This window comes from Henckelia pumila, chromosome 4, assembly GCF_033568475.1.
Source record: "Henckelia pumila isolate YLH828 chromosome 4, ASM3356847v2, whole genome shotgun sequence".
NCBI lineage: Eukaryota > Viridiplantae > Streptophyta > Magnoliopsida > Lamiales > Gesneriaceae > Henckelia > Henckelia pumila.
The window spans coordinates 204,343,921-204,356,139 of NC_133123.1; the positions used below are offsets into that span (position 1 = coordinate 204,343,921).

At 30.7% G+C, this 12,219-nt stretch overlaps 1 protein-coding gene across 1 annotated transcript; it reads left to right on the plus strand.

Moving 5' to 3' along the window:
• Positions 1 to 8,006: 8,006 nt before the first annotated feature.
• Positions 8,007 to 10,621, plus strand: LOC140866174 (pollen-specific leucine-rich repeat extensin-like protein 4). The gene has a single exon (XM_073271083.1). The coding sequence runs from the start codon at positions 8,040 to 8,042 to the stop codon at positions 10,431 to 10,433; it is 2,394 nt and encodes a 797-aa protein (XP_073127184.1). The 5' UTR covers positions 8,007 to 8,039; the 3' UTR covers positions 10,434 to 10,621.
• The last annotated feature ends 1,598 nt before the right edge of the window (positions 10,622 to 12,219 follow it).

Genomic DNA, 12,219 nt, shown 5'->3' on the forward strand with positions numbered 1-12,219 from the left:
ATTTGTATGTCCAATAGAAATGAATTTTGATTAAAGTTGCTGCTGATGGAGGTTCCGAGGATTGATTATATAGCCCAGGTACTTCAAACTTTCATCTTTGCTCAGGTTTTGATTTCCTTCAGTGTGTTACTTAAATACATGAAGAAATCCATTTTTCCAAAAAAAAATTTGTAGTTTCCATGTCTTCGGAATAAACTAGAGTAACTCTTGAAGATCCCCTCTAGTTAAGATCATAACTTAGTAAAATAAAACTTAAATATTTCAGACATAATACAAAATATATTTAAACCTTTCATTACCAAGTCCCCGGATTCCTCACTGACTACCACATTTAATTTACTAAGTCGTGGGGATATATATTATAACGTCACATATACGTTTTCTGCGAATGCATGATGATTACTGTAAGTTATTTAATTGATTATCTACTGGATTGATATGTTTCTCCATTCTTTTATGAGAGGACATGCATCATATATACTTGTTTTTAATTCAAGTCCAGCTCGTAACTCATAAAAGGTTATTAGTGGTGTGTCCTTTGCCATCGACCATGAATTTATGTCTCTCATGTATTTATGACTTGTTTTTTTAGTATAATTTTTAGATTAAGAGCTTTACACGTGGTATTGGAATTTGGACCCCTACTTATATATAGTCTATTTGAAAATATGTTAGTGATAAAAATTGAAAAACTTCAACATTTTATGTTATGCAATGCCAAATTCTTTTAAAATAAATGAAATTAAAACATAAAAAGTAATCTTGGTTAATCTCACTTTCAACAAACGAAGACCTGAATTAGAGCACTATTTATAATTTTCATACACAACACAAAGTTTTGGGCTCACATATAAATTTATTTTTTTTTCTTTGTTCTATTCACAAATCAACTCTAGGTGACATCAAGGGCTATAGTACTGAAGCAGCAAGTGGCCAAGAAGCAAGTGTCAACAGGCTATACACAGGTTTACCATTGGACTGGTAGAAGATTTCCCATTGTTCAGTAATCCTGGTATTGAAAGTACCTTTCAGTTTCCTATCCAAAAAAAAAAAGAGAAAGAAAGAAAGAAAGTTTTCCTGTTTAAGTGCTGTTTTTTTTAAAGTTCCTCTCTTTTGAGTCTTTGACATGTCTCTCTGTGGAATTAATTGAATGTATCTTGCTACTTACAAATAATTGACTCATTTTCTAGGTTAAAGAAATTATGTCCTTTATTGATCTGTGTCAAAAGAATAAGTAAATCTGGAGATTAAGTTTGTAGGAGTTTTGGTTTAAGTTAGATGATTGAATATCACGCTGTTTGAGATCTTCAAGATTCTAAAATGTCTTGGGTCATAACATTAGCTTAAATAATATGTTTTTGGAGTTTTTGACTTGGTGTCCTACGTGGTTACATAATTTAAATAGGAATTGCAGTGCATATTTTCAGTAGTACGTACTAAAACACTTAAAGATATCCATTGTGACATGATTGTTTGTATTGCAAAATAAAGTAGTGATAACATTTGTATTCTTACACATGGTTGAGCATCCATTGAACATGTTTTTATTTTTCAACAAAATGATGGTAGGACCAAAACCAAAGAGGAACTATGTATAATTCGAGTCATTTACAAGATGTGAAATCAGCTGGTATGAGGTAACTTATTTTTGTTCACTTACTTTTGTTATATTTATACACCTTTTAAAAGTTTTTTTTTCCATTGAATTGTTCATTGATGTGGTTATGGTTCATTGTATTTTGGATACAGGTTGTAAGCCAATCTATTTATTGTATATACTTGTCATGTTATAGTCTTTTTAAACCAATATCAATTATATTTGTAGTTGAAAGTTAATGAAGAAGACTTCTATTAGTTGCATTTGGATAAATGACAGATTGTCAATTTCTCATTTGGTACGATATTCATTAGTTTGAATTAAATTTTAATCTGTTTATTTCTGTGAATCTTGTATTTATTATATTTAACAAATATATGAATTTTTATTGTATGTGACAAGAATATTGAATTTTGTTTAAGATGCGATGGTTGAAGATGCACTACAAGTTTGCAGATGTTTTTTTTATGAGACTTAGTTTTTTATTTGTTCTTAAACTAAATACTTAAGATACATTTGTTGGTGTATGTATATTTTTTGAGGTGACAAATTTGTCATTAGTATTGTACATTATTTATTGCAAGATGAATGTCAATAATTGGGCTTTTTTATTAAATTAATATAAAATAAATAAAAATTAATTAAAATATGTCATTTTTAAAATTTTAATGAATCTATACTAATCCGGGACATACTGTCATGGATTAAGCAGAGAAGTCTGACAGACATCTCTGCTGACATTTCTGCTGATTCAGTTTTAATAATAATAAAAAAAACATATTTTTGGGTAAAAAACGGAAGAGAGGGAAAAAAATGGATTGGGAAAAGTATGGTGGGGTCAGAGAGGTGAAGACATTTGCCAATAAACAATAAAAGCCTAATCCCATACAATCCAATTAATCACATTAACTCGTGTTTGTTTACAATTGATCATATTTTCAAGACCACAATAAGCATTTTATAAAGTACGTGATTTAAAATTTTATCAAGTAGTGTTTTTTCACAATAAATAGAATACAACAATTTTGTTATATTTTAATAAATATATTGATATGATGGATTTTTTTTTATTATTATGTTTTATTATAATCATTTTTTAATATTTTCAAATCATATTTGAATTTATTGATTTATCTTAATTTCGTAAGCGGTTACAAGGTTATTATTTTAATTAATTTTTATAAATTGTATTATTATTATTATTATTTGATTACTCTAAAAAATGAAAAATAATTTGATTAAAAAATGTTAATATGTATTGTATGCTTTAAAATATTGATAAATCAAATATAATTAATTTAGTATTTGATATATTTATTTTATGAAATATTAAATAATTAATTATCATAATTAGTTAAATGGTATTGCGTTATATTTATTATGATAATATTTTGTCGTCATGTTAAAATTAAAAAACAATTGTTTGTTATATTCTATTTAATGTGAAAAAACACTACGTTTTTCAGTTGTAAAGACATAATTTTAAAGAGTTATTAATATCAAATACTCCTGTAAAAATTGAAAATGCACACTTATCCCTTGTAAATTGTAATAGGTTTCTTTAACCCTGATTTTTTAATATAAAATTAGCACACGTTTCCCTTCGTTTGAGCAACTATTGCGCACGCGCTCCTCATGCGACTATGTAAACTTTTTGATTTTTCACCAAATACCCTCGTGAAATATTAAAATTACATATTTAACCCTTTGAGAGTATAATTTTTAAATCTATTTAACCCATAAGATCCAATTATAAAATATTTATCAAACATTTATATTTTATGATTTTTAATTTTTAATTTTTTATTATTAATTAATTTGTTTCTAAAATTATCACTTTTTCTTTATATCTATTTTTTAAACTCACTTCATACTTCCAAATTTACTATTAATTCTATATTTAATTGAATTAAATAATATTTTTAATTAAATAACTATGAAAAATATTAGTTATTTTATCGTAGTATTATTTACACAAAAAATATATTTTAATATTAAAATTTATCATTATATAACTACTTTATTTTTTTATTATTTATTGTCAATTGTGAAATATATATTCTCGAAAAATTTAGATTATGGTTTAATATTATATAGTCTTAAATTGAAAAAGTTTGTTGGAAATATGAAGTGATTTTAATAAAAAAAATGATAGCATAAAATTTATGGTAGAAAATTCATAATGAAAAAACTTTGTCCATCATTTTTACTATCAGAGTTATTTAATTAAAAATATTATTTTAATTAATTAAATATAGAATTAAAAGTAAATTTTATCATTATATAACCATTTAATTTTTTTATTATTTACTGTAAATTGTGCAATGAATCTTTTAAAAAATTTAGATTTTGGTTTAATATTATAGAGTTCTAAATCGAAAATGTAATATGCTTGAACTTATCATTTTAATTAGTTTAATATTTTGGTACTTTATGTTTTTAAATCTTTGTTTATGAATGAATATTTAATGGAAAAGTTGGAAGCATGAAGTTAGTTTAATAAAATAAAAGTAATAATATTTTTTAAAAACAAATTAATTAATAATAATAAATTTAAAATAAAATTAAAAATGCATAAAATGTAAATGTTTGATAAATATTTTATAATTGGATATTATGGGTTGAATAGATTTAAAAATTATACTAGAAAGGGGTAAAATATGTAATTTTAATATTTCACAGGGGTATCTGGTGCAAAAAAAATCAAAATGTTTGCCAAGTCGAATGAGGGGTGCGTGCGCAACAATCGCTCATATGAAAAAATATGTGTGCTAATTTTATAAAAGACCAAAGTTAAATATGTCTATTAAAATTTTAAGGAGAAAAGTGTGAATTTTAAATATTTAAGATGATTATTTTATGCAAATAACTCTAATTTTAAATCACGTACTTTATGAAATGCTTACTGTGGTCTTGGAAATATGATCAGTTGTAAACAAACAATAGTTAGTGGGTTTAATTGGATTGTATCGGATTAGGCTTTTATTGTTCGGTAAAGTATCGTTCAGTACCTAAACCCAAACAAATATACATGTTCAGTCCCCCGTCAGAAAAATGTTTTTTTAAACTCCCTATGCCCACATTTTTTTCTCGGATGAAAATCAGTACAAAACAATAAAAAATAAGGTACGAATACATGATATCCCAGTACAAAACATTGAAAATCTGGTATAAATGTATGATTTTTGAGTACTCAAATATATAGATAAATATTGACATTAATGACAAATTGTATGTTTTGATGAAAATGAGTACAAAAGATCAGAAATAGAGCACTAATATATGTTTTTTGAGTACGAAATGTGTTAGATCTGGTACAAATATATGATTTTTGAATACTAGAAATATTAATATTAATGACATATTTTTCTTATTAATAAAATTGTTCATGTTAATTTTATACTCAAAATCTAAGTTTTTGTACCAGATTTTCAATGTTTTGTACTGAAATATTATATATTCATATCTTATTTTCAATGTTTTTTTACTCATTTTCATCCGAGAAATAAATGTGGGCCCAGAGAATTCAAACAAATATTTTTCTGACAGGATACTGAACATGCATATGTGTTTGGGTTTAGGTACTGAATGCGAATTTACCCTTTATTATTTGTCGTGCAATGCCTCTTTTCTCTGCAACATGTCAGAACCCACAATACTTTTCCTAATCCATTTCTTTTCCTCTCTTTCGTCTTTTTTACCCAAAAATATGTTTTTTTTTTATTATTAAAACTGAATCCGGCAAAAATGTCAGCAAAGATGTCAGACAACCCTGCTGAATCCGAGACAGATTGTCCCAGATTAGTATAGATTGATAAAAATTTTAAAAATGCTATATTTTAATTAAAAAAAGCCCAATAATTTATTAGCCCTTTGATTTTTATTTTAAAAATTTTTATTTGTATTTAAGTTAATTTCTTATATGTGAATATCATAGATTGAAAATCTTGAAATGGATGACATTATAATATACGATAATTTTTTATGTCACAATAGAGCATAAATAATTATTGATGACAACTTTTAATGTCCATATAGGTAAGTATAAAAGGCATTCATAAGTGTCACCAAAAATTACATAATGAGACATTTTAAATTGACTTTAAAAGCTATCATTAGTGACATTTTTTATTGTCACTATAAATAAAATATAGTGACATTTTTTAGTTGTTCTTATAAATGATTTTAAAGGACACATAAATTTGTCATTATTACTATAATAACAAGGCATATTTAAGTGTCCTTAAAATACAGTTTTCGTGACATTTCATATTGTCGTTATATTACTATTTTGTGACACCTATGGAGTTGGCATTAATATCTTATAGTGACATTACAAAATGTCAGCAAGCTTAAGATGACATTAGAATAGAGGACATTTTTTGGAGGTGTCACTAAAACTTTAATGTCACTAAATGTTGAATATAATGACAAATATGAATGTCACTATAGCCCTTTTTTCTAGTAGTATTCATCATAATCTTCCATAATTAATCTCTTAAATTCACATTTCATAATTACCTTAATTTTATGGAACAAATTAAATTGATAAAAATTCAAATCAACAGAAATGCAAGCTAATGATTTTTCCCTCTTACTTGTTGTTTACAAAACAAAAAATCTAAAATATCAAATCTTCTACTTGAGTCTAATTCAACAAGCCCAAAAACTTGTTATCATTAATTTACAGAATTGATTCCTTTAAAACCAAGTCCATTGATCATCATTTGCCTTGTGAATAAAAAATATGTGTTCCAATTTATCTTAAACCCGAATTAAACATCTTTAAGTTCTTCTACATCTGCTCAAGTCCGAGTCTTTTTTCACCAAGCCTTCGGTGATTTTTAGACGAATGCAACCACATTTTGTACGTATTTTTTTAGGACAGTGATTTTATTGCAGCTTAATATATATCTGGTTTTATTGTATTCTTTTTTCAAACTTAAAATTGTAATACATAGCTTAGGCAGATAAAAAAAATGTATATATTAACCACAATAAGAGGACTCATATCCACTTATAAATCAAAACTTGAAGTGCTACTGATTCAAGATTTAATTATTTTCCAGATTTGAATTTGATTCATTCTTAAAGCAACCTATGCATGGTTTTTTCATTCAAATGCTTCTATATATATTCTAGAAAACTCCTCGAATAAAATGCTGAAAAGTCTTCATTCTTAGGCGTTGGTGTTATATTATTCTATGGTGAATTCAACGGTAATTAAGAATGTGATTTTGATTGATAAAATAGTTCAGTTCGAATAAAAAACTCATCTTGTTTATTATTATTTTTTCTAATATTTCTGATTTCTTGGCTACTTTGTAAATCAACAGGCTAATCTTTATTACCTTTATGTTTCCACTACATCGAGTTGTGGTTGATTAGTTGGAAACATGGAGAGATTTTCACTTCATATACTATTGGAAGAATCATACCTTTCAATAGTGGACGAGGAATTATGGTTTGAATTTAGTTCTCTTCCAGACTTCCTTAATATTAAGACAAATTCTTTTTGTTATATTAATTTTTTGATATATTCATATAAATATAATTTGTTCGGATTATACAACATTGAATTAATATTATATTATAGGTTTTTAATGACTAGTTCCATATATTTGATGTTACTTCATCTTTTAAAAATTAAAATGGTATATTTTGTGGTTTTTTAGGGAAATTGCAAATTTAGTCCGATATGTTTGCCACTTTGCGATTTTGGGCCTCTATGTTTTCACATTTCAGTTTTAGTCCAGCATGTTTTGATTTTTGGCAATTTCGGTCTTTTTTATTTGAAAATGCTTACGTGACACTGTACACGTCAGCTCCACATCAGCACTGAATTGGTGCCACGTCAGCGCCACGTCGGAAAAATGACTAAAATTGTCAAAAAAATAAAAATAGCGGACTAAAACTGAAATCTGAAAATATAAAGGACTGAAATCGCAAAGTGACAAACATACATGACCAAAAAAGCAATTTTCTCTGGTTTTTTATTACATTAGATTATATTTTAAAGTTATTATATATTACCTATGGTTTTGTGTATATGTTCTCTTCATCAAATTAAATTGGGCAGGTTTCTAAACCTTCATTAGTGATTTGGTAAAATTTTTATTCCAAGATTTTGAACCAAATCTTATATTTTATTCCAAGATTTTATGTATATATTATATTTTAGCATGAACCCGGCAAATGAGCTAGCATCTCTATTTTTAACATGTTTAAGCATCATTCATTTTCCAAAACCATCGAAATTCATGCAAAGCCTCCTATATTTTGTGCATAAAATTCACACACAAACACAAAATCCAGAGGCGTTAAAAGAAATTTTCCCCGTAAAATATGATATCCTCAGCACGTTGATATATGCTTCCACAAAATCCATAACCTTTATTTCTTTGTCGACCTTTGGGCATGCCCTAGGTGGGTACCAACATTAATGGCAAAACCTCGAAGAAAAAATAACGTCTTTGGCTACATTCTTTTTATCTCCTTAGTCTCTTTCATTTCTTTCTGTAAGGCTATAACAGATGTAGAAGCAGCTTACATTGCGCGTCGGCAGCTTTTGACTTTGTCAAAGCGCAATGGTATTTCTTTTGAAAATGAATTCAAAATCGAAGATGGCCTCTTTTTCGCCAATACCAGGCTCAAACGGGCTTATATTGCTCTCCAAGCATGGAAGAATGCTATTTATTCCGACCCATTCAACTTCACCAGCAATTGGGATGGGCCGAATGTATGTTCTTACAATGGTGTTTTCTGCGAACATGCGCTCGATGATGATAGTGTTACTGTAGTTGCTGGTGTCGACTTGAACCATGCAGATATTGCGGGACACTTGCCAGCTGAGTTGGGGCACTTGACAGATATCAGCCTTTTGCATCTTAACTCAAATAGGTTCTGTGGAATTGTTCCCCCTACAATCAAACAGTTGTCGATTCTGCATGAGCTTGACTTGAGTAATAATCGATTCGTGGGACCTTTCCCAGATGTTGTGTTGGAGCTTCCTGACCTCAAGTATCTTGATCTGAGGTTCAATGATTTTGAAGGAACTTTGCCCACACAATTGTTTGATAAGAAGCTCGACGCGATTTTCTTGAACAACAATAGGTTTCATTCTAGTATCCCGGAAAATATAGGCAACTCCCCGGCCTCAGTCTTGGTGATCTCCAATAATAAGCTGAAGGGATGCATTCCAAAAAGTATTGGCGAAATGGCTGGAAAATTAGATGAGTTCATTGCATTGAAAAATGATCTTTCTGGTTGTTTGCCAGAAGAAATCACATTGCTGAACACCACCACCATTTTCGACATTAGCAATAATAAGTTTTTCGGAGACTTGCCTCAAGGTATGGAATACTTGCAAAGCTTGGAAATATTGAACATTGAAAAGAATAAGTTGAGGGGTAGGGTCTCCGAAAGTGTGTGCACATTACCAAGCTTGAAGAATTTTACGTTCTCTTCCAATTATTTCGATTCCGTTGATCCACAATGTCATCCTAATGTGATGCCGGGGCTTGTGGTCGATGGTAAGAAAAACTGTTTTATTCAGGAGTTGGAGCAAAGATCGGAAAAAGAGTGTGAAGCGGTCTTGAGTGAGGAGGTTGATTGCAGCAAAACCGGATGCAGAGGTTCAAATGAGGGGAAAGGTCCAAAGCGCCCGAAAGAAGAAACACCATCTAAACCAAACCCGAATTTGAAAACTCCGACAAAAGTTAGCCCAAATACGCCGTCGGTGACCACTCCTTCCACTCCATCAACACCAACACCACAACCACCAAAGGCAAAACTCAAGCCTCTTCAACCAAAGGTTTCCCCAACACCAACTCCTTCAAAGAGTCCCAAACCGGAGACTCCAACACAACCACCAAAGATTGCTAATCCACCGAAAGTTCAGCCACTAAAACCAAAACATGCCCCATCAACCCCACCTCTTCAGCCAACACCAAAACCACAGCTTGTTTCGCCTTCACCGCCACCACCACATAAAATTTATGCTTCACCACCACCATCGAAAAGTCCTAGACTTGAGCCCAAACAACCACCAAAGGTTGCCGAGCCCCCAAAGACTCAATCCCCATCAACCTCAACACCTAAGCCAATACCAAAACCGAAGCTTGTTCCGCCTTCACCGCCACCACCAAAAAAAATTTATGCTTCACCACCGCCATCAAAAATTCCTAGAGTTGAGCCCAAGCAACCACCAAAGGTTGCTGAGCCCCCAAAGACTCAATCCCCATCAACCTCAACACCTAAGCCAATACCAAAACCGAAACCTATTTCACAAAAAAAGGTTTATACCTCACCACCGCCACCAAAAAGTCCTAAAATTGATCCCAAACAACCACCAAAAGCTGTTGAGCCCCCAAAGGCTCAATCCCCATCAACTCCGACACCTAATCCTACACAAAAATCAGAGCCCACTTCACCACCTCCTCCAAAACCACCAATGGCTATCAGCCCACCACCTATTAGTGCATCATATGCACAATCTCCACCACCTGATGTTCCATCTGTTACTTCAAGTTTCTCCCCACCACCACCTGTCAACTCACCTCAACCTCCTATGCATTCGCCCCCTCCACCTTCGGTTCAATCACCTCCACCAACTCTTGTATTCTCCCATTCACCACCACCACCGGTTTTCTCACCACCTCCCCAAGTATACCCTCCCCCTCCACAACCTATTTTTTCTCCACCTACTCCCATATACTCTCCCCCACCACCAATTCAATCTCCCTTCCCCTCTCCAATTTTCAAACCAATCATCCTCCCACCACACTTGGGTGCTAGTTATGCATCCCCACCACCGCCTGTAATCCCGGGCTACTAAAAGTACAATTGTGGCGTTTACTGTAGTCCAAAAATCTATACACGCTCTCGGAGAGTTTGTGTTGCCACTTTAGGTGAAAAGTAAATAGTTATTTTGATGTAGTCAATTCATTCACAATGTGATCTAATTTGCGTTCCACAGCTAAATTGGATTTGGAACGCTTGCTAGTTTATTTATTCGTTCAATTCCAATGATCACACATCACCACTACGAGACGGTGTATATCAATTTTTTAAAATTATTAAATTTAAATAGGTGCTTAAATTATGTAACAAACAAATATTATATTAAAATAGAAAATATTATACCATTCAAAAAAATAATATATTTTATCTTAAATAAATATAATGGTTTTAATTACATTTTGCGAAAACACCATGTCTATGAATAGACGATGGTACTATAAAATAAAGAAGTGTAAAAATGTTAAAAGTTAACACATGGCTCAATATAACTTGGAAACTTGAAAAAGATAGGAACTCACTGGAATTAAATTATTTTATCAATCAAAGCAACGTCCTATTTAAAGACCTAAATATTAAAAGAATAAAATAATGTCGAAAATATTTTCAAATATGAATGTCGCATTCACTGGTGGAAATGGAGTTTATTATATATGCCGGCCTAAATTTCATGGCGGAATAGGGTTCAGAGATTTGATATCTTTTAACAAAGCTCTATTAGCTAAACAAGCTTGGAGGATTCTAACCAATCTGGATTCAATTGCTACCAAAATCTACAAGCAAAAATACTAACTTGGAGGCACCCATCGAGATTCCATCTTTTTTTTTTTTGCAGTTTGCTTTGGGTTTAAGATTTTTTTGTCAAAGTAATACGATGAAGAATTGGTAAAGGGCGGAATGTGTATGTGTTCAAGGAGCCTTGGCTATTACGTCCCAAGCTATTTTGACCAATTACGTTTCCACAACAGCACCATAATATGTTGAGGGTTCAAGATTTGTTATAGGATAATGGTGAATGGGATTGGGACATTATAAAGAACACGTGTGAGAACTCGAATTTCAATCAAGGAATAAATTCAGTTGTTCGAATTCTAGTTGAGGGCTCGAATTTAATTGAGGTCTGAATTTCAATTGAGAACCAGATTCAAAGTTTAGTTGAGCTAAGTTCAACAGATAGAATTCAGTCAAGCAACAATTGCAGCTCCAGATTTATAACTATCACATTTACTCGAATTCATGGCAAATAATGACATTAAATGAGGAGTCTAAAAGTCAGTTTTCTTCTTATAAATAGCACTCAGATTGCTGATTAAGGGTTACACAATATTCTGAGCAAATATACACAACAATTCGAATGAAATAATTCACTTGAGCGACCAGTTGAGCGTCCAGTCAAGCAAGAACAAGATAAATTCAAGCACAACCGAAATCTCTTTAAGCAATCTACGGTAAGTGGGCTTTCGGTTTTAAATCTTTTAGTACGCTTTAAATATGTTCCATTATGTATGTTATGTTTTCATAGCATGAATTTTTGACTTTTGTAATTTTGATGCATTGATACTTTTGAACTAGTTGTAGGAATATATATTCTGAACACTCTGCTTTGTTTCTGTTATGTTCTGATTCCTCATCCTTTAGATGATAAACATTGAGTGGATGATATCAGTTAGCGACAAAAATCATAAGTTAATTTGGTGCATAAACTGATTATGTATTTATGAATTATATAATAATTCTGTTCTGTTCTGGATTCTGTATATGTATAAGATTTATGTTAAAAATTGATTTTAAAAGCTGGGCTAGTTTCCCCCATTTACTATGAT